General features: G+C 48.6%; 1 protein-coding gene across 1 annotated transcript in view; it reads left to right on the top strand.

The window, feature by feature from the left end:
* Positions 1-26,036, top strand: part of ETFB (electron transfer flavoprotein subunit beta) — a 394,856-nt gene that overhangs the window by 146,022 nt on the left and 222,798 nt on the right. Inside the window, exon 3 of the mRNA XM_085615815.1 lies at positions 3,911-4,069. Coding sequence (XP_085471941.1) covers positions 3,911-4,069 — 159 coding nt within the window. The remainder of the gene's footprint in view (positions 1-3,910; positions 4,070-26,036) is intronic.

Below are 26,036 nucleotides of genomic sequence, written 5' to 3'. Positions count from 1 at the left end.
TTAGGTGGAAATCCTGCTGGAAGCTTGGACCACACGTGGTCCAATGCACAAGTTCATAAAACGATGTGAAGGGGTTGCACTCGACAATAGTGCATGGTACCCGGGTATTGCTGTTCCTCGTCACTCGTGGGGTCTACTTGCCTCAGCTTCGCTGGGGACTCAGGATGGCCGACGAGAAGTCAGGAAATCCACTTCCGGGCTGCAGGGACTTTTACCGCTAGGTTATAATGCACTTAAGAGTATATGGTTTAACCGCACACAAACAGCCACAGAGAGTGGACTCTGAGAGCTGCAGAGGGGCCCTGCTCAGGCAGGTGCACCCCCTCACATGGATACCAAGCACCCTGCCCTCAGGATTGATAGGGCCTGCCTTAGGGGTGACTGATAGGTTTATATGTGTGTGTAAGGTGAGATATAGGTAACCTATACCTCAGTGAGGAGTGAAGTAGCTGGCCTGTGGTGTCAGATATAGTCTGCTTCCCAGGGGTGGCATAATACATGCTTCAGCCCCTGGTAGGCCTGTGAAGTACCTATGCCCTTGGTACCTAAGATAACATATACTAGGGGCTCATAAGGTACCACAGTATCCAATCACTAGTGCATCTCATATGCACTCCAAGTTGTTTAGAGAGAACAGAGAGGCGGGGGCCCTGATTAGCAGGGTCCCAGCCAAACTATAGCCAGAAACCAGTGTTAACATCAGAAAAAAAGTGGGGGCAACATAAGTGCAGATCCTACTCTCCTACAACTACAGATGGCAAACCGAATATATTAGTTAATTACAAATGTGTTAAATTGGCATCAGATTAAAGCACAATAAGCTATTGAACAACCTTGATCAAAATATCCCTGCTTCCTAAACTTAAATGAAAAATGTTAAATCATGTGAAGTTGGACTGTGAACGTTTTGCTGTGTTTGTGAACTGTTTGCCTTAATATTCGCGGCCCCATTTTAGCCTCAATGTACTTAGTCCTGTCTTGAATATTGTGCCCATATGACTGTTTTGACTCCTGTATCCATAGGCTTGTCTTGGTTCCTGTGTCCCTAGCCCCATTTGACTTCACTGCGCTTTCCCTCTTCTTAGTGCCAGTATCCCTCGGCCCGTCTTGGCTCTGTCGCCCCTCGGCCCGTCTTGGCTCTGTCGCCCCTCGGCCCGTCTTGGCTCTGTCGCCCCTCGGGCCCGTCTTGGCTCTGTCGCCCCTCGGGCCCGTCTTGGCTCTGTCGCCCCTCGGGCCCGTCTTGGCTCTGTCGCCCCTCGGGCCCGTCTTGGCTCTGTCGCCCCTCGGGCCCGTCTTGGCTCTGTCGCCCCTCGGGCCCGTCTTGGCTCTGTCGCCCCTCGGGCCCGTCTTGGCTCTGTCGCCCCTCGGGCCCGTCTTGGCTCTGTCGCCCCTCGGGCCCGTCTTGGCTCTGTCGCCCCTCGGGCCCGTCTTGGCTCTGTCGCCCCTCGGGCCCGTCTTGGCTCTGTCGCCCCTCGGGCCCGTCTTGGCTCTGTCGCCCCTCGGGCCCGTCTTGGCTCTGTCGCCCCTCGGGCCCGTCTTGGCTCTGTCGCCCCTCGGGCCCGTCTTGGCTCTGTCGCCCCTCGGGCCCGTCTTGGCTCTGTCGCCCCTCGGGCCCGTCTTGGCTCTGTCGCCCCTCGGGCCCGTCTTGGCTCTGTCGCTCCTCGGGCCCGTCTTGGCTCTGTCGCCCCTCGGGCCCGTCTTGGCTCTGTCGCCCCTCGGGCCCGTCTTGGCTCTGTCGCCCCTCGGGCCCGTCTTGGCTCTGTCGCCCCTCGGGCCCGTCTTGGCTCTGTCGCCCCTCGGGCCCGTCTTGGCTCTGTCGCCCCTCGGGCCCGTCTTGGCTCTGTCGCCCCTCGGGCCCGTCTTGGCTCTGTCGCCCCTCGGGCCCGTCTTGGCTCTGTCGCCCCTCGGGCCCGTCTTGGCTCTGTCGCCCCTCGGGCCCGTCTTGGCTCTGTCGCCCCTCGGGCCCGTCTTGGCTCTGTCGCCCCTCGGGCCCGTCTTGGCTCTGTCGCCCCTCGGGCCCGTCTTGGCTCTGTCGCCCCTCGGGCCCGTCTTGGCTCTGTCGCCCCTCGGGCCCGTCTTGGCTCTGTCGCCCCTCGGGCCCGTCTTGGCTCTGTCGCCCCTCGGGCCCGTCTTGGCTCTGTCGCCCCTCGGGCCCGTCTTGGCTCTGTCGCCCCTCGGGCCCGTCTTGGCTCTGTCGCCCCTCGGGCCCGTCTTGGCTCTGTCGCCCCTCGGGCCCGTCTTGGCTCTGCCGTCCCCCGCCCCCGCCTGGGCTCTGCCGTCCCCCGCCTGGGCTCTGCCGTCCCCCGCCTGGGCTCTGCCGTCCCCCGCCTGGGCTCTGCTCTCCCTGTCGTGGCTCTGCTCTCCCTGTCGTGGCTCTGCTCTCCCTGTCGTGGCTCTGCTCTCCCTGTCGTGGCTCTGCTCTCCCTGTCGTGGCTCTGCTCTCCCTGTCGTGGCTCTGCTCTCCCTGTCGTGGCTCTGCTCTCCCTGTCGTGGCTCTGCTCTCCCTGTCGTGGCTCTGCTCTCCCTGTCGTGGCTCTGCTCTCCCTGTCGTGGCTCTGCTCTCCCTGTCGTGGCTCTGCTCTCCCTGTCGTGGCTCTGCTCTCCCTGTCGTGGCTCTGCTCTCCCTGTCGTGGCTCTGCTCTCCCTGTCGTGGCTCTGCTCTCCCTGTCGTGGTTCTGCTCTCCCTGTCGTGGTTCTGCTCTCCCTGTCGTGGCTCTGCTCGCCCTGTCGTGGCTCTGCTCGCCCTGTCGTGGCTCTGCTTGCCCTGTCGTGGCTCTGCTCTTCCTGTCGTGGCTCTGCTCTTCCTGTCGTGGCTCTGCTCTCCCTGTCGTGGCTCTGCTCTCCCTGTCGTGGCTCTGCTCTCCCTGTCGTGGCTCTGCTCTCCCTGTCGTGGCTCTGCTCTCCCTGTCGTGGCTCTGCTCTCCCTGTCTTGACTCAGCTTGCCCTGTCGTGGCTCTGCTCTCCCTGTCTTGACTCAGCTTGCCCTGTCGTGGCACTCTTTGCACTGTATTGGCTCCGCTGCTGCTCTGTACCTGCTAGGCACCGCTGCCACACGACCCCTGCTTGGCTCCTCTAGGTTACTGCTAGGCTCCATTGTCACTCGGCTTCTGCTAGACCCGTCTTGGTACTTGCTGGCCGTCGTGGATGGTTCTCATGCTGGGCCCAGCCGCCGGTTCGGGTCTCCTGCTAGGCTCAGCCGCCGCGCACGGTTCTCCTGCTAGGCTCGGCCGCCGCGCACGGTTCTCCTGCTATGCTCGGCCGCCATGTGGTTCTGCTGCTAGGCTCGGGCGCTGCGCAGCTCACCTATCCCTTGGCCTGGTCTAGAATTCCCTGCCTGTTGGCCTATATGTTCTGATCCTCCGCTCTTGGACTCCTGTTTCCTCTCACCCGCCCCTAGGCCTCCTGGTTCCTCTCACCCGCTACCTTGCACCTTTTGCACACCCCTACTAGCACCTCTTGTCTGCCCTTTGGCATCCTTGCACCTCTTGTTTTCTCTAGGGTCTTTTGTGACTACTTTTATGTTGTCTGCTTTTTTCACTTTTTTTTTTTTACTCATCTCGAACTCATGCTTGCTGCTGAATTACACCTGCCGTTAAAACCATTCCTCAAGCAGATGTTATTTATTTGCCATGACTGAATATGTTAATGTAATGAGTGAAAGAGGCGATATTGATTAACATGTTTGCATTGAACATTAGAGCTTTCAGATCATAAAAGCAGATACGTGCATGTGAAATTGTAAAGCACACAGAGTAAAGGAAGGGCTCAAGTACTGATGGGCCTATTGAAGAGACTTGGAAGACATTCCTGTTTTTTTTATGTATTACACCTTTATAAATGTTAAAAAGAGGTGAAAGTGGGCACATATACGGTGTTCATGTTTTATAGCTGTATATCCTTCCTTTTCCAGGAAACCCTTCGCACTGCTTTGGCCATGGGGGTTGACCGCGGGATACATGTTGATGTCCCAGCCAAGGACTATGAAAATCTAGGCCCCTTCCAGGTCTCAAAGATCCTTGCTGCTCTGGTGAAAAGGGAGAACGTGAACCTGGTGGTGCTTGGAAAACAGGCGAGTGTGCCACATTTTAATGGTCTTTCTAATCCCATTCCACACATGCTAAATTTCCCTTCAGACATGATGCACGCTGTATAGGGCCATTTCTGTGTTTTTCATGATGTTTGTATCTACCGATTTGTCTTTTTATTTTTATATTCTCATATTTTTGTATTTTAGGGGTGGTATATGGAATAATGTATATGAGATGTTTCTACTGATTGACTGCAAAATCCGACTTTTATCTAAGCTTATTATGTACATGGAATCTTTTTCTTAGGTTTTTGTATGATCACTTAATCATAAAATAAAATTAAAAAAGGGAACGTTTTAGGAATAAAACAAAGATTCACAGTTAGTTTTATTTAGTGAGTATTTATAGTTTAAAAGGTTGTTTTTTTAACTGGAAGTATGGATTCTGAGCAGGGAAACACTATAGATATCACTGGGTGAAGACGTTTTCGGAAGATTAATACAGCATACAATGAATGCACAGGTTAAAGATATAATAGATAATGTATTAAAGGATAAAAAAGAAAGGGCTTTGGGTAAGGAGATACATTTTACTCCTTATCTGAAGAGGATGAAATTAGAGGCGAGAAGGGAGGAAAGAAGTGAAAAAAAGACCAAACCTATTGAGAGCACTGACATGTAAAAAAAAGAAGAAAAGGATGGATTTGTCTTAATCAAAAAGAAGGATATCCAAAGGGGCATGCAAGGAAAGGTGTGAAAAAGCGATACACAGGATGATGAATTCTATGAGATAAAGTTGGAACATGGCTCATTGTCTCAGGGCAATAAGCAATTTGATGAATATGTCTTTGACATACAGCAGGATGATAAATGTGTTGCTGAGGTAGAAAATATTGTGGGTGCTACCTCAGAGGAGGTTATTTAAACCCTCTAGGAGAGGAGATGCTTTCTCCAGATGATATAAGGCATCCAAGGAGTGGCCGACTGGTGGCCGAGGGATCACGTAAGCAAATTTAATAAAGAATTCTTAAGAAAAGCTTTAGACAAAGAGATGGGAAGAGTTTTAAAGGCACAGTGTTCATAGCCTGTAATTGCGGGAAATGTGTCCTGCTCTCCAAATTTAGACCCAGAGATGATCAGCTTTTTATTCAAGCTAGGAAGAGAACCATAAAAACGTCTTGAAAGATCTTTAAAACAGTGCCAGGACAAGCTACTGGATGTATTAGGTCCTTTGGCAAAGATCTTGGATATGGTGGAGGAGGATCTTGTCAACTGTAGATCTAGAGTTTTTGCAGGGTTGGAGTCATAGAGCTACAATAGTATTAGAGAATGCAAATGCGAGTATACTACCTGAGGGAAGAAAAGGAAATCTTGATAAACCAGAAGTCAATATTGTCACCTTCACAGAAGATCGAGATTTTTGGATTTCAGATAGGTTCTATCGAGGTTGTGTTACAATTACAAGAGAAGAATGATAAGGAAAGATATTACATGTTTTGAAGAAGGACATGTTGAATAAGGTATTTAGCTCAGATGGTAGGATAGTTATCTTAAATTCATGCAATTTTCCAGGTCAATTGCATTATCATGCATTGCAGAGAATAAAAGGAGTGGTATTTCAAGAAAATAGAGGAAAATCGAGGGGCCCCGTAAGTGGATCTTTTTGCAAGCAGACTGACATTCCATATAGAGAAAAATTTCAGTTGGATTCGAGATCCTGGGGCATCTGCGGTGGATGCATTTTAGCAGATTTCGATGGTGATAAGAACCTTGCCTACCTTCTGTTTGCTATAATCCATAGGGTTCTTTTCAGGGTTAGAATAGAGAGATGTCCGTGTTGGTGACTCTACTTTGGGTGTCTCGAATGTGGTTTCCAGCAGTGATGGAATTGGCATGCACAATTCCTTTTATGATTCTAGCAACAAAAGCTTTACTAAGGCAAGAGAAGAGCATCCTTTAGTGCAGAGCAAGGTGTTGAACCTTCCTATATGGAAAGTGTCAGGAGATCTGAATGTTTCAAGGGACTTTCGAACAGGTCTATCAAACTGCCCGGGAAGTCTAAGGCACCAGGAACAAGAAGGTGATGTAAGGAAAATGGAGAACATGGGGTTGTTGCTGCATGGAAATGAGTTTGGATCCTGTGGAGACTTCTATTGTAGAGATAGTCATTTTTCTGGTAGAACATTTCAAAAAAGGTTTGAATAACACAACAATGAATTGTTAGAGGTCAGCAAATTCAGCTAGATATGGTCAAGGGGATGGAAGATCAGTAGTACTATGGTGTGTAGGTTTTTTAAAAGTATGAGATTGAGAAGGCCTCCTAAAGCTCAGTATGACGTTTTATGGGACATGAATATTGTACGCAGTTTGAGTATTGGCCTGTAAATAAATATTTAGATTTAAAGAAACTTTAGGTTTAGTTAGCAACATTACTGTGTTAGATATCTTGTAGAAGGGCATCGGATGTAAAAGCATTGGAGGGAAATAACAAGATTTATGATGCTGATGGGGTATATTTTAAAATTTGGAAAATAGTAAAGACAATGTCTGTAGGAAGAATTTTGATTAAAACCATTACAATTAACAAAAACATACAGTATTAAAAAAAAATCCAATTAAAGGGGGAATACACAACATTTTTACAATTGGCAGGGTATCAGTACATACAAAGATGCATAAATTAACTAAGGAAACAGGCCTATGTAACTCTCAAACTTATGGCAATTGATAAAACCGTAGTCCAACCTGTATCTAAGAATAATCGGTCAGTCTTTTATCCAAGTTTCTCTATCTGTAAAAAGTTATGTGAAGTAGACTGTGTTAGACTGCTTATGAGAATAGAGTTATGGAGTACAAAATAAAGGGAGAAAATCAATTATTGATATCTTATGTTAAAACATATGGTGGGGTGAGTAAAGCTGCTATCGGCAAATGGGTGATGGATCACGCAGGACTACACGTGAAAACATTTACAGCACATTCATAAAGAGGTGCTATGGCGAATAAAGCATTTTTGTCTGGTGGAAATCTGCAAGTACTTTTGCAAAGCATTACTTTAGACCAGTAAATCATATAGAAAATGTGGTGTTGAAGGTCTTTCAACATGCATAATAGTAGCCTCCAGTTTCGAAAAGAAATGGCGGCTCTCCAGACGTTATGAATAGACCATCAAGATTTCATTAAATGCACAGAGGCTAACATTATCCCACCCTTCCCATGTATATGGGGAAAAAACGGGAAAAAGTTAGAAAGGGAAAGATTATGTGTGTAAGAGAATAATTTGATTTGACATACTTTAAATTCATATGGTATACATACATAGTGATAAGTATGTTATTTAAGAAGATTACATGTTATTGTTAGAGCCACAGTGAAAAAAGAACGGTGAAGAGGAAGAATGATTAAGAATGATTACGAGGGCTAAAGTAGAAGAGTTTTACCACATTTAAAAGAGGAAGAGTGTTCTAAGAGGGGAATATTTATGGATTATGGTGTTCTAGATTGTATTTTTATTGTTTGTAAGTTCTTTAAAAGTGCTGCAGGAGTGGCAATTAAAAAATTAATGCGTAATGTTCGCCTCAGTGTCTTTAAGAAATCTTGATTCTCTATGCATAATATTTGAAGAATCGCCATTCTTTACTCTAAAATCAAAACATATGTGAAGATCTAATGCTAATGCAGACAGATTCACGTCCACAAGTACACCCTTTTTTTTTTTTTATAAAGTTTACCAGTGAGATTCTTACTAACGAATCTGAAGGAAATCATACACCACACCGTCTGAAAGACAATTAGTTATAGGTTCCTTACCTTAGAATTACCCCCAGGCGTCAGACTGGATCTGGAGAATTTTTTTCTTAGCAGTACCCCGGCTCGTCGGTAGACTCAGCGTCCGGCGTCGTGGTCGCCGGAGTGACGTTGCAGTATCTACTTATACGCCGCCCTTGTGCGCTGACGTCAGTTCTTTCTTTTTCCGCACCAGCCAGCGCAGATCCGGAGAGAAGCTTGCCCCTTTTGTCACTTTTTGACAAAACTTTTTCGACTTTTTGTCAACCTCATTTCGAGTCTTCTATCGACTCCTGGTGCGTGAGGGATGTTCCATCGTCCGGGCTTCTAACTTTGTGACTCCTGTCACAAGTTGATGTCCGTTACCGATCTGCACCTCGTGTGCCTCTGGTGCATGGAGTGCTCCGACCGCCGGGCCATGGCACCGAAGTCTTTGCAGGAGCGTTCCCAAAGCTTTTGGAAGCCCAGGACCGGTCGCGGAGCCACCACCACTCGTCATTGAAATCTTCGCAATCCTCAGGTAAGTCAAGGCACAAGAAGTATGCGAAGAAGCATCGTCACTGTTCGCCTTCTCCCTGTCCGTCGGCTGACGCGACGCAGCATGCGGAGGATCGTCGCTCTCCGGCTCCCCCAGCAGAGCCTGCAGGGTCGATTCCGTGCTTCCCTCCCTTTCCATGAGCCAGAACGACCCCTGCCCAGCTTAGTCAGTTTTGCAAAGCGATGCATTCTGTCTTTGGGCAGCCCGTCTCCACCGGTATGCCTTCGGTCTCCGCAGACTCGGTTGGCAGGGCCTAGGCCTTTGACCCTGGCTGCTCCGGCCCCGACGCCCCCCATGGATCCAGGCCTGGATCCGGATTGGCGCTGGTCGATCTCACTGGTCCTTCCCCACTGCCGCTTCGACAGTCGACGACTCCGACGCTGGTTGTGTCCCCAGCCGGCGTCAACCCAGGCCTCCCTCCTGACTCCAACGCGGAGCCAGACCGACATCGATGGATGACCGTACCGGAGCCGGAGGTTACTTTTGTGTCCACATTCTTCCCTGGCATTCCCTTTTTGCCCTGACTGGCGGCCAGAGGATGATGATGAGGAGGAGGACTGGGAGGGGTCTGGTGACCCTCTACCAGACCACCTAGAGGAGCCGGACTGGAGAGAGGAACTGGGTGATGCCAGTGGTCTGGATACATCACTAGACCTTGGTATGCTTCCCCCCCTACAAAGGAGGGAGCGTAATACGTAGTGTTGTTGCATAGGGCGGCTGAGGCCTTGGCCTTGAGCTTCCTACGGTGGCAGTCAGGACTAACCTCCTGACTGAGGTGTGTCAGCCAGCAGCATCCTCTTTGGAGCCCTGCCTGCCATTTAACAAAGTCCTCACTGTTGTCCTTTTGGGCTGCACAGGGGCTCCTGTGGACAGGAACATTGCCTGACGACACCGCCCGGCTCCGGGAGACCCACTTTTTCTCTCCCAACACCCTACCCCCGAGAGCTTGGTAGTTCAAGCCTCGTCTTCGAAAGGTAGCATGTTCCCTACAGCTCCACAAGATAGGGAATCCAAGAAGCTGGACCATCTTGGGAAGAAACCGCCAGCTTAGGACTGTGGTCGGTGAACACCACATGTCTCTTGGGCCGGTACCAATACTCTGTGTGGGACACGGTTGTGCAAGTGCTGCCAAAATGCCCGGAGGAGGCCCAGGCTGTACTCTCCGTGCCGTTGCAGAGGGTCGAGATGCAGCAAAGTTCACCATCAGGTGTGGACTGGCCACTGCCGACTCACTAGGCAGGATGGTTTCAACATCAGTAGCACTCCGACGCTACGCCTGGCTGAGAACATCAGGCTTTTCGGGGGATGTCCAATCTACTCTTTTGGACATGCCCTTCGATGGCCGCCGCCTGTTTGGTGACAAGGCAGACAACGCACTTGAGCATTTTAAGGACTCTAAGGCTACGGCCAGATCCTTGGGCCTCGCATTGTCCTCTCGTCCCTTGCAGTATTCTTTGCACCCCTTTTGTGACTACGGAAGGGGTGCCCCACCACGTTCCAACCAGAGCCACAGGCTGGCGCAAACTAACCAGCCTCTGCGCGGCCGGGGATATGGGACCCAGCGACGTAGGTCAGGGGGCCAGAGGGCAGGCCAGTCCAACCCCGCCCCCTCTGCTGCAGCATCCACACCTTCAAGGCCACCAAAGACCAGTGGGCGGCAGGATTGACCATCACCTCCCCCATTAGTCCACCATCACGTCGGACAGGTGGGTTTTGCAAGTAGTGCAAAGGGGCTACTCCCTCCCCTTCGAGACTTCCCCTCCATCCATGCCACCAGTATTTTGTTTCATGTCGGAAGATCACTTGGCCCTTCTCCATCAGGAAGTTATGGTTCTCTTGGCCAAGGGAGCCATCGAGCGAGTCCCTCCGCCAGAAGTAGGTCGAGGCTGTTACTCCCATTGCTTTCTGGTGCCCAAGAAGGACAAAGGCCTGCGTTCTATCTTGGACCTCAGGGACGTCAACCACTTCCTCCGGAAGGAGAAGTTCAAGATGTTAACTCTGGCTCAGGTCCTGTCTGCCCTCGACCCTGGAGACTGGATGTGGTAGCGTTAGTCTTGCCGGATGCCTATTTTCACATCCCCATCCTACCTGCGTTACCTACAGTTCATGGTAGGCCACAAGCATTTTCAGTTCACCATGCTCCCCTTTGGTCTTACCAGGCCCCTCGGGTTTTCAGGAAAGTGATGGCGGTGGTCACAGCTCATCTGCGCAGATCAGGAGTTCCAGTCTTCCCCTATCTGGACGACTGGCTGTTGAAGGCGGGCTTGCCCCAGGCTGTTGTCTCCCACCTGTAGACTACAACGGACCTTGGGTTTCACTATCAACGTGTCGAAGTCACATTTGATTCCCTCTCAGACACTCCTTTTCATCGGAGCGGTTCTGGACACAGCACAGTTTCAGGCCTATCCTTCCGAGCAGCGAGTCCGGGATATTTGGGCTATGATACCGATGTTTCAGCCATTGTCCGGGGTTTCGGTGACAATAACCTCGAGGCTCCTGGACGTCATGGCCTCCTACATCCTGTTGATGGATCATGCCTGATGGCATATGCGGGCTCTGCAGTGGGACCTGAAATTCCAGTGGGCCCAGCATCAGGGCAATCTTTCGGATTGCGTCCAGATCTCGGAGGGCACTGCACACCAACTGCAGTGGTGGCTTGCTAATTAGGATTGGGTCATCAGCAGACCCCTCTTCCTTCACCAACCAGTGTTCACAGTAGTGACAGATGTATCACTTCTGGGATGAGGCGGTCTCATGGGAGAGGCAGAGATCAGAGGCCTCTGGTCTCCGGCGGAGTCCCAGCTCCACATCAACCTTAGGGAGCTACGGCCGATCCGTCTCGCACTGAAGGCATTCCTTCCTTTTGTCCGAGGAAGAGTAGTGCAGGTGTTCACGGACCCTCTGGACATGGGTGGAACATTAGTGCATGTCCCTGGTGGTTCAACACCTGGCAGGTTCTCTGAACCCCATAGCGGACAAACTCAGCCGCTGATGCGTGATGGATCACGAATGGCATATTCACTCGAAGGTGATGCAAGGTCTTTTTAGTCAGTGGGGACAGCCATGGTTAGATCTATTCGCCACCGAAGAGATGGTACAATGTCAGCGGTTCTGCGCGTTGGAATTTCCAAGGCGGCACTTGCTCGGTGACGCTTTTCATCAGGAGTGGAGCTGCGGTCTTCTTTACGCTTTTCCACCTATACCACTTCTTCCCAGAGTGCTGAAGAAGATCAAGCGTGACCGGGCACAAGTCATTCCTGTGGCGCCGGACTGGGCACGGAGTGTCTGGTATCCAGAGCTCTTACACAAGGCCATTGATCCTCCGATCAGACTGCCTCTTGGGGAGGATCTTCTGTCGCAGAAGCAGGGGAGGGTCCTCCACCAGAACCTGTCCAGTCTCCACCTTCTTGCATGGAGATTGAGCGGCGACAATTGACAGCTTTCGACCTTCCTCCCGAAGTCTGTAATGTAATCTTGGCAACCAGGCGTCCCTCCGCTAAAACGGTATACGCCTGTAGGTGGAATATATTTGTGGCATGGTGTGCAGCTAAGGCTGTAGATCCCCTTTCTGCCACCCTTTCTGAGGTTCTCCTCTTCCTTCTTTCTTTGGCCCAGCAGGGCTCTGCTCTGGGCACTCTTAAAGGCTATCTGTCGGCCATTTCTGCCTTTCTAAGGCTGCCTGATGAGCCTTCTCTTTTCAAGTCCCCATTTGTAAATGGTTTTCTTAAGGGCATCACTCACCTATTTCCTCCTGTTCCTTTTGTGATGCCCCAGTGGGACTTGAATCTGGTCTTAACCTACCTTATGTGTGTTCCCTTCGAGCCGCTACATAATTGTCCTCTCAGGCCCTTAACTCTTAAAAATCCCTTTCTGATTGCCCTCACCTCTGCTCTCAGGGTGAGTGAGCTCCACGCTTTTTCATCTAAGCCTCCTTTCCCTGCAGTCCATCCGTACAAGATTGTACTCCGCACAAGACCTTCATTTCTTTCCAAAGTGGTTACCTCTTCCCACATAGGTCAGACCATCACTTTGACCACTTTCTTTCCGCCCCGCATCCGTCCAAGGAGGAGGAGAGGCCATCTGCATCCAAAACGTGCGTTATCGTTTTATCTTGATCGTACCTGACAATTCCGGGTGGACGATCAGCTCTTCGTGGGCTATGCGGGTGCGAAGAGAGGTCGGGCTGTGTAAAAACTAACCATCTCTCGATGGGTCATTCTTTGCATCAAAATGTTCTATTCCTTGGCAAAAAAGGAGCCTTCAGTAGGTCTGGACGCCCACTCCACCAGGGCGGCAGCAGCCACTACCCCTTTGGGACGTGAAGTCCCCCTCAGTGACATCTGCCAGGCAGCCATGTGGGCATCACTGCACACTTTCACCAAGCATTACTGCCTCGATAGTCAAGTCAGGAGAGACGGCTTCATTGGCCGATCGGTTCTCCAGGACTTTCTGTTGTGAACTTGCTTTGCAGCTTTGGTATTGCTGGGGTATATTTTCTAAGATAAGGAATCTATAACTAATTGTCTCTTTGAGATGAACAAGTTACTTACCTTTGGTAACGATATATCTGTAGGAGACATATATTAGTTATAGATTCCATACCACCCCACCCATCCTCCCCATTCTGCAAACTGACGTCTAGGGATAGCGACTCCCTTACAGGGCCCTAGTTATGCGCACCTGTGTTCAGTGTCTTGCATGGCTCTGCGCTTCTGGAGTGGAAAGTCATATACAAAGAACTGACGTCAGTGCGCAGGGTTGCGTCTAAGTAGATACCGCAAAGTCATCCCGGCGACCATGATGTTGACGATGGACGCAGAGTCGACCGACATCACCCACCGACGCGCAGGGGTACTACTAAGAAAAAATTTCTCCGGATCCAGTCAGACGCCTTGGGGTAATTCTAAGGTAAGGAATCTATAACTAATATATGTCTCTCAGAGACCTCGCAGGCAGGTCGCTCCCCACTCTGTTGTACTGCTTCAGTTGTACTGGTGTTTTTCATTACTGCTGCACTGCTTGATTGTACCGGTCTCGTTGTAGCTTGCCTATTTTCCTTTTCTCCCTCCCGCTAGTTCTGTGCCCTGCTTTGCCTTCTGTTCCCCCCCGCCATCCGTCACCCGTTTTTGTCCCGCTCTTCCCGCTGCTGCGTCCCTGCGGCCCCGCCCCCCTGTTCACCCATTCGCCTCCCCGCTGCTCCTCCCTCCCTCCCTTTTATGGAGGCCGCGCAGTTGTGAAAGGAGCGATCTTTGACCCTGCTCGTAGGCAGGTCGCTCCCCACGCTGCTGTACTGCTTCAGTTGTACTGGTGTTTTTCATTACTGCTGCACTGCTTGATTGTACCGGTCTCGTTGTAGCTTGCCTATTTTCCTTTTCTCCCTCCCGCTAGTTCTGTGCCCTGCTTTGCCTTCTGTTCCCCCCCGCCATCCGTCACCTGTTTTTTCCCGCTCTTTCCGCCCCTGCGGCCCCGCCCCCCTGCTCACCCATTCGCCTCCCCGCTCCCTGCTCCCAGCTGCTACTCCTTCCCACCTCCCCTTCTAATGGCGACCGCTGTGCGGCCGCGCAGTGGACGCGCGCAGTGGACGCGCGCAGCGGGTGTGCTGAAGGCGCGCCTAAGGCAAGCCCGTCTGCGCCTGGACCGCGCCCAGTGCCAGAACCCCTGGCCCCTGCGAACGCCACGACGCCTGTCTGCGCTAAGACTACAGCACCCTCCACGCACTCAGCGCCGGACGATCGCGCACCTGCTTCCTGGTCGCCCCGAAGCGCACCCAAGGACCCTTCTCCTGCCGGAACTGCAGCTTCACCAGCATCCGAACCGCCAACCCACTGACCAGGAAAGAACCCAACTACCTCAGATGCATCCTTCTCAACATCCGCTCCACCCGCAAACACGCCGTTGAACTCAGGGACCTACGCGACTCTACCTCCCCAGACGTCGCCTTCCTGACGGAGACTTGGCTGAACCCCTCCTCGGCACCCAAAATCGCCATAGCCATCCTGGAAGGCTACAAGATCACCCGCAGGGACCGCACCAACGGAATAGGAGGAGTAATCGCCATCGTCCACAGGAACACCCTCAGAGTCTCGACCAGCACCAACGACACCCTCAGCACAGCTGAACACCTGCACTTCCAGATTCACACCGACCCCAACACCACCCACCGAGGAACCCTCGTCTACAGACCCCCCGGACCCCGACCACAGTTAAGCGACTCAATCGCCGACTTCGTCAGCACACACGCCCTCGCCTCCACGGACTACATCCTCCTCGGGGACCTGAACTTCCACCTCGAGAACAACAATGACACCAACTCCACCACCCTGATCGACAACCTAGCCAACCTCAGACAACTTGTCACAACACCCACCCACTCCGCCGGCCACACGCTCGATCCCATCTTCTCCGCAAGCCCCCACGTCTTTCAACCACACCACCGAACTCCACTGGACCAACCATCGCTGCATCCACTTCACCTTCCGGAGACCCACCATGCACCACTGCACCCAACAGATGCCTCACCGATGCTGGAGCAAAGTCACCGAAGACCAGCTAACCATCACCCTCGCCCAGAGCCCACCCACCGATCCCACCGACGCTGACAACGCCGCCCGCAACCTCAGACAGTGGATCGACGACTGCGCCAACACCCTCGCCCCGTTCAAGAAACCCTCCAACAGTCACACCAGCAAGAAAGCCAGCTGGTTCACTGAAGACCTCCAGCCCTCCAAGCAAACCTGCCGAAAGCTGGAGAAGAACTGGCTTCGTGAACGTACACCTGACAGTTACGCAGCCCACAAGAACGCCACCCGCAGACACCATCACCTCATCAGATCAGCCAAAAGGGCCTCCTTCAAAGACCGCCTAATCAACAACGCACACAACAGCAAAGAGCTCTTCAACATCGTGCAGGAACTCTCCAACCCCAGCTCCAACACCAACGACATCCCACCTTCGCAAGACCTGTGCAACTCGCTGGCCACCTTCTTCCATCGCAAGATCGCAGACATCCACGACAGTTTCAACGCCACCACCGCCCCGACAACCACTGTGACCTCCGCCCCCACGACGACCATCCGCACCAACTGCCTGCTCTCCTACCCCAGTGCTCATCCCTCAGCCCAACGTAGTTCAACATCTACATGGCACTGCTAACCACATTGCCCGACTACGCAACCTCAACATCATCTCCTACGCCGATGACACCCAGCTGATCCTCTCCCTCACCAAGGACCCCCACACCGCCAAAACCAACCTCCACGAAAGAATGAAGGCTGTCGCCGAATGGATGAGGAACAGCCGACTGAAGCTGATCTTGGACAAGACGGAGGTCCACATCCTCGAACCCACCCCTTCGGCCTGGAATGACTCCTGGTGGCCGACCGCACTGGGAACTGCTCCGACATCCACCGACCATGCACGCAACCTAGGGGTCATCCTCGACTCCACCCTCTCCATGACTAAGCAGGTCAACGCCGTCTCTTCCTCCTGCTTCAACACCCTCCGCATGCTCTGCAAGATCTACAAGTGGATCCCCACCGAAACAAGAAGAATGGTCACCCAGGCCCTCATCAGTAGGTTGGACTACGGAAACGCCCTCAACGCAGGAGCCTCGGCCAAACTCCTGAAACGGCTTCAACGCATCCAGAACGCCTCTGCACGCCTGATCCTCGACAAACCTCGCCGCAGCCACATCACACCCCACCTGAGAGACCTGCACTGGCTCCCCGTCAACAAGAGGATAACCTTCAAGCTCCTCACCCACGCACACAGGGCACTCCACAACACCGGCCCAGCGTACCTCAACAGCCGACTCAGCTTCTACACCCCCACCCACCAGCTCCGCTCCGCCGACCTCGCCCTCATCACAGTCCCCCGCATCCGAAGAGCGACCTCCGGTGGCAGATCGTTCTCCCACCTTGCCGCCAAGACCTGGAACTCCCTCCCCATCCACCTATGACAAACCCAAGACCGGCTGACCTTCAGAAGAGTCCTCAAGACCTGGCTTTTCGAGCAATAGCAGCACTCCCCACCCCCCAGCGCCTTGAGACCCTCACGGGTGCTTAGTGTGCTTTACAAATGCTATGATTGATTGATTGATCGTTACCAAAGGTTAGTAACTTGTTCTTCACTACTTAAATAATGATGGGTAATATGCATGTTGTTACTGTGTAGATGGGGCTGTCAAAAGTATTAACCACGCTCAGCTCAAACATCCTCCAGTGCCAGTATTCCCCAATTACAGTTTAGTGTGCTAGTTCCCATGTTACTTACATCCAACACCTGTAACTTACTAGATTCCTTTGAGTTGTAACATTAATGGAAACAAAATTTGATTTTGGATCTTATGATTTTCATGCCCTGCAGCTTTTGGGGACCCTGAAACACTACTTCAACATTATATGTTTTTTTTTTAGATTGTCCATAATCCAGTGGAAAGGATGACCAATCCAACATGTCCCTATGTACGGCCCACGTTTTGAAAGCCTGCATAGACAAGATGTTGAGAATTGCAACCTTTAAAAACATGAAAAATTCACGTTTTCTCACACTACGTTTTAGCACTTATGGAAAGCAAAAACGTCTGAGAAATGCTTTAGCAATGAAGAAAGGTGTTAAAATTGGTGCTGTCCCTTTTAGACTCCACAAGCTTTGACTGCCCATGAGGCTTTGTACTGGCCTTTGCCCCATGAAGTCAATCAACCAATCAAAAACACTTCATTTAGCTTCGTTTCTGGAGCATAAAAAGTACATAAAATGTGTAAACTTAATATAGTCAGGGCTAAAATCTGGATTACAAAAAAGTCTAAAAAGAGGTCATACATTACATTATCTTCCAAACATAAAAACTACGTTACTGTTCAAACTTAACATCCATTAAAAAGTTGCAAAACAAAGGCATACAACACGGCAGCTACCAGGGTATATCCATTTTCTTATGTATAAAAACATATACTCATTAAATTATCACGTTTATAGAGGCAAGCAAGAGGCCGTAAGGCTATAGGATAGTCGCACTAGTATTCATCAGTATTGTTCATTCGCGAGACCCAGACACTCAACTGTTTGTGATCCTACCTCCAAAGAATCACAAAAAAAAACTTTATAGCACATACTGAACAGGAGTATCTATTATCTAAACTTGTTCTCATTGATAGTAAAGAGCTATCTCATAGTATCCTTAATCAAGTTTGTACTTCACATTTCCGTCATCAATAATACCCAAAACTCATGATTGATATTGACCAAGTGATAGACGCTCCTGTCCAGTATGTGCCATTAAATTATCACGATCTTGTCCAAATACATAGTATTACAATTCATCATATAGTGTGAAGATAGAACTATCAATTCAGGTTCTTGCAACACAGACTGTTTGAGATCTCCTGCTCTTCAAAGAGGACCGAAGAATTGACGCCAAAGAATGGCACACCAAATTCAGAAAGGATCTCAAGACCTGGCTCTTCGACTGAATCCATGCGCCCAGATGGATCAGCAGCCCCCAACCCCCCCCCAGCGCCTTGAGACCCTCACTGGCACTATACAAGGCCCTGATTGATTGAAGGACCATCAAGCATTTAGATAAAAACCAATGCTGGCTGGCATTGACTAAAATTGTACCTGCGCATAGGTGGGACAATAAATCTTCTCCTCATAAGGTCAGGCCTCCTGCTGAATAAGCATTAATCGGAAAGCCAAGCATCAGAGGGATATAATTTAGACAAAACCTTACAAGAATAAACGGAGTCTGAGGGTTCTGCACAAAGGCTAAATAGGATTGTGCATCCTGGAAAATGGGGGGGGGGGGGGGGGGGGGGGTTACATTTGATATAACCAAACAGTGGATTTATTTATGTTTGCCTCCCTCCTATCTAAAGCAACTTTTGATAGAAAAATCCACTTTAGTCTTAACTTAGAGATTTGCACACAAGTAGATGGGTTCCCAATAAGTCCCATAAACCGAAGTTACTCATGGAACACTTTACATATTGCAATCATGGAATCTCATATGCAAAACCCAAATTTTAGCATTCCCTCACTACAACATGATTCAAAGTTAGTCTTTTTCTCCGTATCGAATGCCAGAGTAAAATAGGTGCAAGACAGGCAATATCCGAATGATATGGAGCACCAAGTTCACTGTGGTGTATATATAATTTGAACAGCTACGAGGGAGGGATAACAATCTCTTTAAAAAAAAAAAGTGCTATACATTGGAGGGAGTCAGTACACCATGCCCCAAACCCCCATCCCACACGAAGCACTAGGAATAGCTTTAGCTGCCTACACTTTTTTATTTCCAGGGTTGGTTTTGTTCCCAGCTTCTTCATAAAGCTGGCCATGATACTGTTTTCTAATAGGTGAGATCTATTGGAGACCATGCTTTTCCAGGTATATTTTCCATCAGAGAGAATCCCTAAATAGGAAATTGTATCCACCACCTCCACCCTGTGTGTCAATATGAAAAATGGGAAGTTTCTTCAACCGGTCACCTTCAACAAGCACAAATGTTTTTGCTTAATTTACGCGAAGATCCAAGCTATTTATAAAACTAGTATACTCCTTTATGAGTTTCTGCAGCTCCTGGCCAGTTCTGGCTGTAAGCTCTGCATCCTCTGCATAGAGGAGTATCAGAGGGGTTGAATTAATATACAGCACATCTTTAGCAGTCCCCACCCGGGCTGCTTCCAAGCTGTTAGTATAGATTGAAAACCGGAACGGGACAAGGACTTATCCCTGTCCAACGCCCTGCTGGATCTCAAAGGACCTAATGCACTTCTCGTCGCTATCATAACGAATGCGGGCAGTTGCCTGTGAGTGCAATTGTCATATAGAAAGGGTTACTGATTGTCTGATTCTCTCCCACCACTGGGTACTAGTATCGAGGCGAGGCTGCAGAAAAAGCGTACAATGTTCTTTCAACGCTGGATGAAGGAGTCTGAAAAAATGACAGAACTACCACCGACTCATTGAGGTCGGATTCAGAAGGCACTTTATGGGTAAGATTAGTCTGATAAACACCTATTCCTGGGAGAACTGGTGAAATTATTTCTTGATGATAAACGTGAGTAGTTAACTAACTTTTCTGGCTGATGTCAACGCAATCAGTAGCATCAATTTTCAGGCGAGGAGTTTTAAGCCTGCGTTTTTTGAACAGTGCAGCTGAACTCGGTCTGAAGACTGTATCGAATTCCCGCAGTATCAGTGGACAAGAAGCATGAAATGGGCCTTCCACAAATTGTTTGAACGCCCTCTGTAAGAAGGATTGTTCCCAAGAGGAATGTTGGTTCTGGGAAATAGCCGACAGGTGCTCTCTCTCTCTTTAACCACTTAACCTGCAGAGAACAGCAGCTTGACTTTGGGACCTGGGACCGTCTAGCAGTCTGTAGACAAAAGGCCTGTGGCAGCCCTGGAGCTGCTGCAAATAGTAACAAGCACCAGGGCCCGCACCCAGTGATGGCTTTTGGGTTTGGCCCCTGGTTTTCTGAGTGTCTGAGTGCTATCTTGCTTGAGCAAAACAAATTATCCCGAGTCATAACCATGCTTTTCTTTACTCGGATAAAGGTTTCTAGGAACTAGGTAAAATCTTTCAGTAGGACAAGTCATCAAATTGATGTGAATGCTCAAAGAATGCTTACGAGTGTGTACATCGGTCCCAGTCAACTGTACCCCAATCTGATTTTGTAACTTGTTCCATTTTCGTTTTTTTTTTCCCATTGGCTCTTTCCAGCATTATTTTGCTATACTTCATTGGCAATATTTTTATGATTGATTACAGTTTATATTTAAAGTGACATTTATTTTCAATGGAACACGTTTTTACGTTTTTTCTAAATCTTGTTCTCAGTGCTTCTTCAATTAACAAGACTATTTTTTTCATTTCAACAATTTTTCACTTTTCTTGTTAATTCGTAATGCGGTGCTTTTTAGGTCTCGCCTGAGCCAGCGTATGCGCTACTCTACGAGACAGTGGCTTTTAAAAGTGGCTTTTAAAAGTGCTGCCACACGCTTTTGCTGGCCTAGTGCTTGCGGTTACGCGAGCGCGCGCGCAGCCGCCAGCTTTCAGCGCCCGATCAGTAGCCATCTGTCTTTCCTTTATGGCTTTCCTTTGCCACGCGCACCACTCGAAGGCACCCTTACAACGCGCGATATTACTTTCACGGCCGCGTCAGTTTCACGGCCGCTTTGCCAGTGCTTGTTTACAGAGCTCTCTTGCACGTTTTGTCCTTAGTAGATCTGTAAGTAAATCATGGTGCTATTACCCAACTCATTGGAGCTTGTTTTATCGACCTCGGAAGGGTGAGCGGGCAAGTCGATGCCTGGGTTTCGCTGATCTGTGTTTGGTAACTATAAATTATTTTTGTTCCTTGAGTCTTAAGTGCTAGTGCTGCCGCAGCAATGCATGGGTAGGCGCGCTCTCTCCCCTCAGCCCCCCGTTACTTTCTCAGTCTGCCGTGTCCGCCCGTCTGTTGTCATTTCTGTTAAACGTAAAATGTTCTTATAAGTAAGCGGGTTTGAGCTGAATCGCTCCGTGATGCTGCAAATGCTTGTTTTGTTTGGGATGGCAGTGCTGGCTATGATTAGCTTTTGAAATCACATGGAAAAATATTTTCTTATTTAGTGGTTAATAGGTTTTGGATGCCTGTAAACAAATACTTAAAAGTGGTCTAGGCTACACTCACACTATGGCCAATTTTGCTACTAACTTCAGTTACCCTGTACAAGCGTGCCTTTTCTCCCCAGGCTTTTCTGTGGACATCTAGCCTGCTGTATTGGGCATGCCTTTTGACTTCAAGAGGCTTTTCAGGGAGAAAGCTACAGTGTGCTTGCTGGAAAATGCATCCTCAACCAAGCAGTTCCACCAACAATATTGTTGCTTTTCTGGGGACAAGCGCTCTCGGCAGGATCAGTCTCCCTAGTTGGTTCAGACCCTGCAACATACCCACGGCTCCTTTAATGGGTTGGGTGGACCGAAGGGTAAAGAGCAGCAGCTCCAGTCTCGCCAATCTTTCTCTGGCACTGCTTCTTTTAAACAGCTCTGCATTAGACTATTTTCTCTGTTGTGATCCACTGGCTTTTAACCTGCATGTGAAGGGAAATGTCCTTCATCGCCTGTCTCTGGAGAATCACAAATGCGAGATTTAAGTCAGTGTGACTGACATCTTGCCAGGCTTGAATATCTACACATAGGTCTCTCTGCCATGGTTCTGAACAGGAAATGCCCTCTGTCATACACTTTGTCCTTCCCCCTGTTGTTCCCTGGGGAACATCTTTTAGTTCTGCTGGCGACAGTACCGGATGTATGTGTTTTCTCTACCTTTTGTTTTATGTGTCTTGCAGAAGGTGCAAGGCCATCAAGCACAATAGATTCCCATCATCCTAGATCGAATGAGGAGTGACAAGATTTGTGACGCCTATCTTTTGGAACTCCATGTTCCACACTGTGTTAGTCTCCCACCTATAACAGATTTGTTTTTTGCAGCAGGATGCTTCCTCTACGTGCTTGGAGGTTGAACTGTGTGAATTCGAGGCCATAAGACGTGGATGTATTTTTAGCTGCTTGCAAGTCAGTTACAAATTTAGTCTATGTGGGCCTGCTGAATTAAGTTTGTTCTTTTGTTGTGAGTTGTCATACTTTAACTCCTTTCATGCTTGCCTTTCTGCGTTCTGTGCTTCAGGTTGCTCAGCAAGATATAGCCTAATGTTATTCTAATGAATCAGATGGACCAAGAAGATTCTGTGAGTCGATCTTTCTCCCTCTCAGAAATAGAGTTGGCCCTTAGCACCTTAGCTGTAGGGAAGGCTCCGGGGCGTGACAGGATCCCTGGTGATCTGTTTAGAAGTGAATTAAAAATTTGGGCCCCCTACATTTTGGTATACTTCAATGCCATTTTGCAGGGCCTTGAGATCCCGGATACCTGGTTGGGAGCAGAAATTATACCCATTCATAAAAAATCTTCCCCCCTGGACCCAGCCAATTATCGCCCCATAAGTTTGATTGACGTCTTACAGAAGCTGTTTGCCCGAGTCCTTTTAACAAGGCTGCAGTCCTGGATGGAGGACCATCAAATTCTAACCTCGCTCCAGGCAGGGTTTCGAGCAAAGGTCTCTACCATTGACCAATTGTTTAGGCTTCAGTTGATCCACTGGAAGACAGTCAGCATGGGTGCTGGTAATCTCTACTTGATCTTTGTGGACCTTCGGTCCGCATTTGATACGGTCCAAAGGGAAAAATTATGGATTCTGTTATTAGAGATGGGTGTTCCCCCCTACCTTTGTCATCTATTCAAACGCCTACACCAAGGCACTTATGCAAGGGTGAGATTTGGGAGATGTGGGGAAATTTCAGGGCCATTTCCGGTTGAAAAGGGTGTGCGGCAGGGTTGTGTCCTGGCCCCCACCCTTTTCTCCCTTTTTATTAATGGGATGATTGAGCATCTCCTGCGCGCCGCTAATTTGGATTCCCCTATCCTTGCGGGGCGTAGGATACCGGCCCTAATGTTCGTGGATGACACGCTCTTGTTATCTAAATCTTTCATGGGCGTCCAGCGTACATTGGAGGCCTTTTGCTCTTTCTGCAAAAAAAGGGATCTGGAACTGAACCTATCTAAAACAACATTTATGGTTTTCAGCTCCAAGTCAATCAACTGTCCCCACCCCAAGATGGGAGATGTAGAGTTAGATAGGGTCTCTACCTTTGATTACTTGGGGGTGACCCTCAATGACAAAATGAAATGGGGGTCTCATATGGCGAAGGCAAACCTGAAGCTAGCACAATCAGTGGGGGGTTTACTGAAGGTATTTAATAACACTTCTTCCAAACCTCTGGGCCCCCCATGGAAATCTACAAATCCCAAGCAAGAGGGGGCGCGCTATATGGCGCTGAGCTTTGGGGGCATTCTACTCCTCCTTCTTTATCGGTAATTGAGAATTCCTTTATCAGGCGACTGCTGAAATTACCTGCAAGCACCCCCTTAATTCCCTTGAGATGGGATTTAGGTTTAGTTCCTATAGAAGAAATTGCCCTGAATCGCCCTCTCCTGTTCTGGAGACGACTCTGGTCAACACCCGAGCTTGCAAGCTATAGGCACGACCTGGGTGACATACTGGCAAGGGGAAAACTGGAAAAAATCCCTTGGTTAACTTATGTTAAGACCCTTTGTTATTCCATAGGGAAGGGGGACCTTTGGTCCGCCCCGGAAGAGACAAGCCGCACACTATCTAAGAAATCTTTGAGTGAGGCCCTGTATTTGTATCGGAAGGAAATTTTATTACATTCTTCTCTGGGTAGGCTCACTGACACCTTCCTGGACATTAAGTTCAGCCCCCAGTACGAAACCTTCTTGGATGTTATCCAACCCCCCTTGGCAAAGAAACTCTACATTCAGTTTCGACACAGCTCGCTACCTCTGAGGGCTTTTACATGTAGATGGTCTAACGTATCTGATCGATCAAGCACGTGTCCTGTATGTACTGATACTCGTGAAACAGAGATGCATGTCGTTCTTTTTTGCCCCCTTTATATCAAGGCTAGGAAGAAGTGGATCATTCAGCTCTGTAAGTCGAGGGGCCTTAGGGACTACCAGGTAGTGTTTAGAATTTTGAAGTACGATACCACCCCATTGATAGTGTTTGCGATGGCCAAATATCTCCTTTCTATGTGGTTCACCAGGTCCAAAAAAATGCCTTCTGCCCCACAACCCTCTTGATTACAGTATTACTATCATTGTCACTATAGAATCTTGTGGTGTAGTGAGATCACTTTGGGCTTTGGTCACAGCTCTAACAAATTTGCTTCCTGTGAAATTAATTTGTTCTCATTTCTCTGTGCAATTTTTTTAGTATAAAAATTTTAATGCTTTCATGGATTACACTCTACTTAATGTTGATTTAATCATGTTTTATTGTACAGAATTATTTATGTCTTTTTATGGTATTATACCGAAATAAAAGCTCTAGACTGACTGAGATATAGCAGTCTCTACTCTGCAAGGAGGTTTAGCTGGCCTGTCTGCATTTGTTTTCTCTACTAGCCTTCTTTAGGTTGTCTTTAGTTGCTTGGGTCTCAAGGTGTCACCATTTGACCTAATGCACCTTTGTGCTGTTCACCTGCTGATGCTGAAAACCTTTTTGCTAGTAGTAATTATCTCAGCCTGCAGGATTTGCAAGTTACAGGCCCTTTTACTTTATATAAGGGGGATCTTAAGCTTGCTGTAAAAAGGTGCTGCAAAAAGTGCCTCTCATCTTACTTGAATCAGGCAGCAACACAGGGTCGGTCATCTATGTTTACTTGACCTGTTGCTGTGTTGTCATTCACGAAGAATAAGTATGCAAAAAGTAGGAGTATATAAAGTGGTAAAAAGTGTAAGAGCATATTTAGATTTTGACTGGTAACATGGACTTAATTGACCAACACAGTAAATGTACAGTACAACTTCTAATAAGTGGTCTTATTGGCCAAACAACCCAGTAGACTGTTAACACCCTCATCACAGCCCTTATGTATAACAGCATGGCATCGTGATAGATGAACTCTGCAGACTTTTACCACCTCATCCTATAATGAAAAACATTCAACCATGTCAACCAGCTCTGAAACAACTTCAGTGCCTAACCTCTTGATTACCTTTGATCACATCAAATTAAAATCATGATTGGGGATCTTCAGTCATCTAGCGTTTCAGTGACTGTATTAGTGTTTTCCAAGGAATCTGTGCTATATGCTTTTTTTCATTAGCAATGAAATAACAAGCATTGGCATATCCAATAGGTCTTGCCTTTGGGACCTTATAAGTGTTTAGCCATGCAACGGTCGGTGTTGTTGCACCATGGCTATTGTGCTGCATAAATAAATACTTAAAAGGTCCCAAAAGCGAGACCTATTGGCTATGCCAATGCTTGTTAACATTTATTATTTGCTGATGTTGTATATTGCTTGATTCTCCATTAATTTTCAATATCACTTATTAACCATTGCACACTTTTGGTGTTAAAGTAATTTTGCCACTTTCGAACCCTTTTTAGTTTGTCCTTGATGTTCCAGTCTTATTTTCTTATTAACTGGTTGCCAACATTTAAATTCTCTATTTTATATTGTTTAAGTACTGCAACTGCATGTTGTCTGAGGACTGACGTGTGCTTCGGCAAAGCTATTAAAGTTAAGCATAGCTCTGCTCACACTAGCAGAAAAGCTGCAAACGAAGTTTAGAATAGAATTTTGATTATCAATTGAGATGAGGACTGCCCTGCCAAAGCGGTCAGAAGCTCTGGCAAGGGCGACCTTGACACGCCTCAAGAAGTGTCTGTGCTCCTTCCGGCCTAAAGCCATTTTAATCTTCATGAATAAAATCTGTATTACCATATTTAATCAAGAGGCATATTGGTAAGCAACTTTACTTCAACATTGAGTAATGTAATGGGCCGGTAAGACGAGCACTCTTCCAGCAGCTTACCCGGCTTGAGAATAGTTATGATTGTGGCCTTCCTGAAATACAACAGGAGAGAGCTTATCAACTAACTCGCCGACCAGACTTTGCACATTTGAGATAGAAAGGAGGAGAATGGCTTACAGAGTTCAACGGGAAGGGTCTTAAGTCTGGTTGCATTTTTGCACGGCATCTCGACTGTACCTCCTGAAATATATATGGAATTTCAAGCTCTGAACAATCATTGTCTGATTGACAAGTA

The sequence above is a fragment of the Triturus cristatus genome, chromosome 7, assembly GCF_964204655.1.
Source record: "Triturus cristatus chromosome 7, aTriCri1.1, whole genome shotgun sequence".
NCBI classification, from domain to species: Eukaryota; Metazoa; Chordata; class Amphibia; order Caudata; family Salamandridae; genus Triturus; species Triturus cristatus.
The sequence above is the reverse complement of the archived record's forward strand: the minus strand, read 5'-3'. Positions and strand labels throughout refer to the sequence as shown.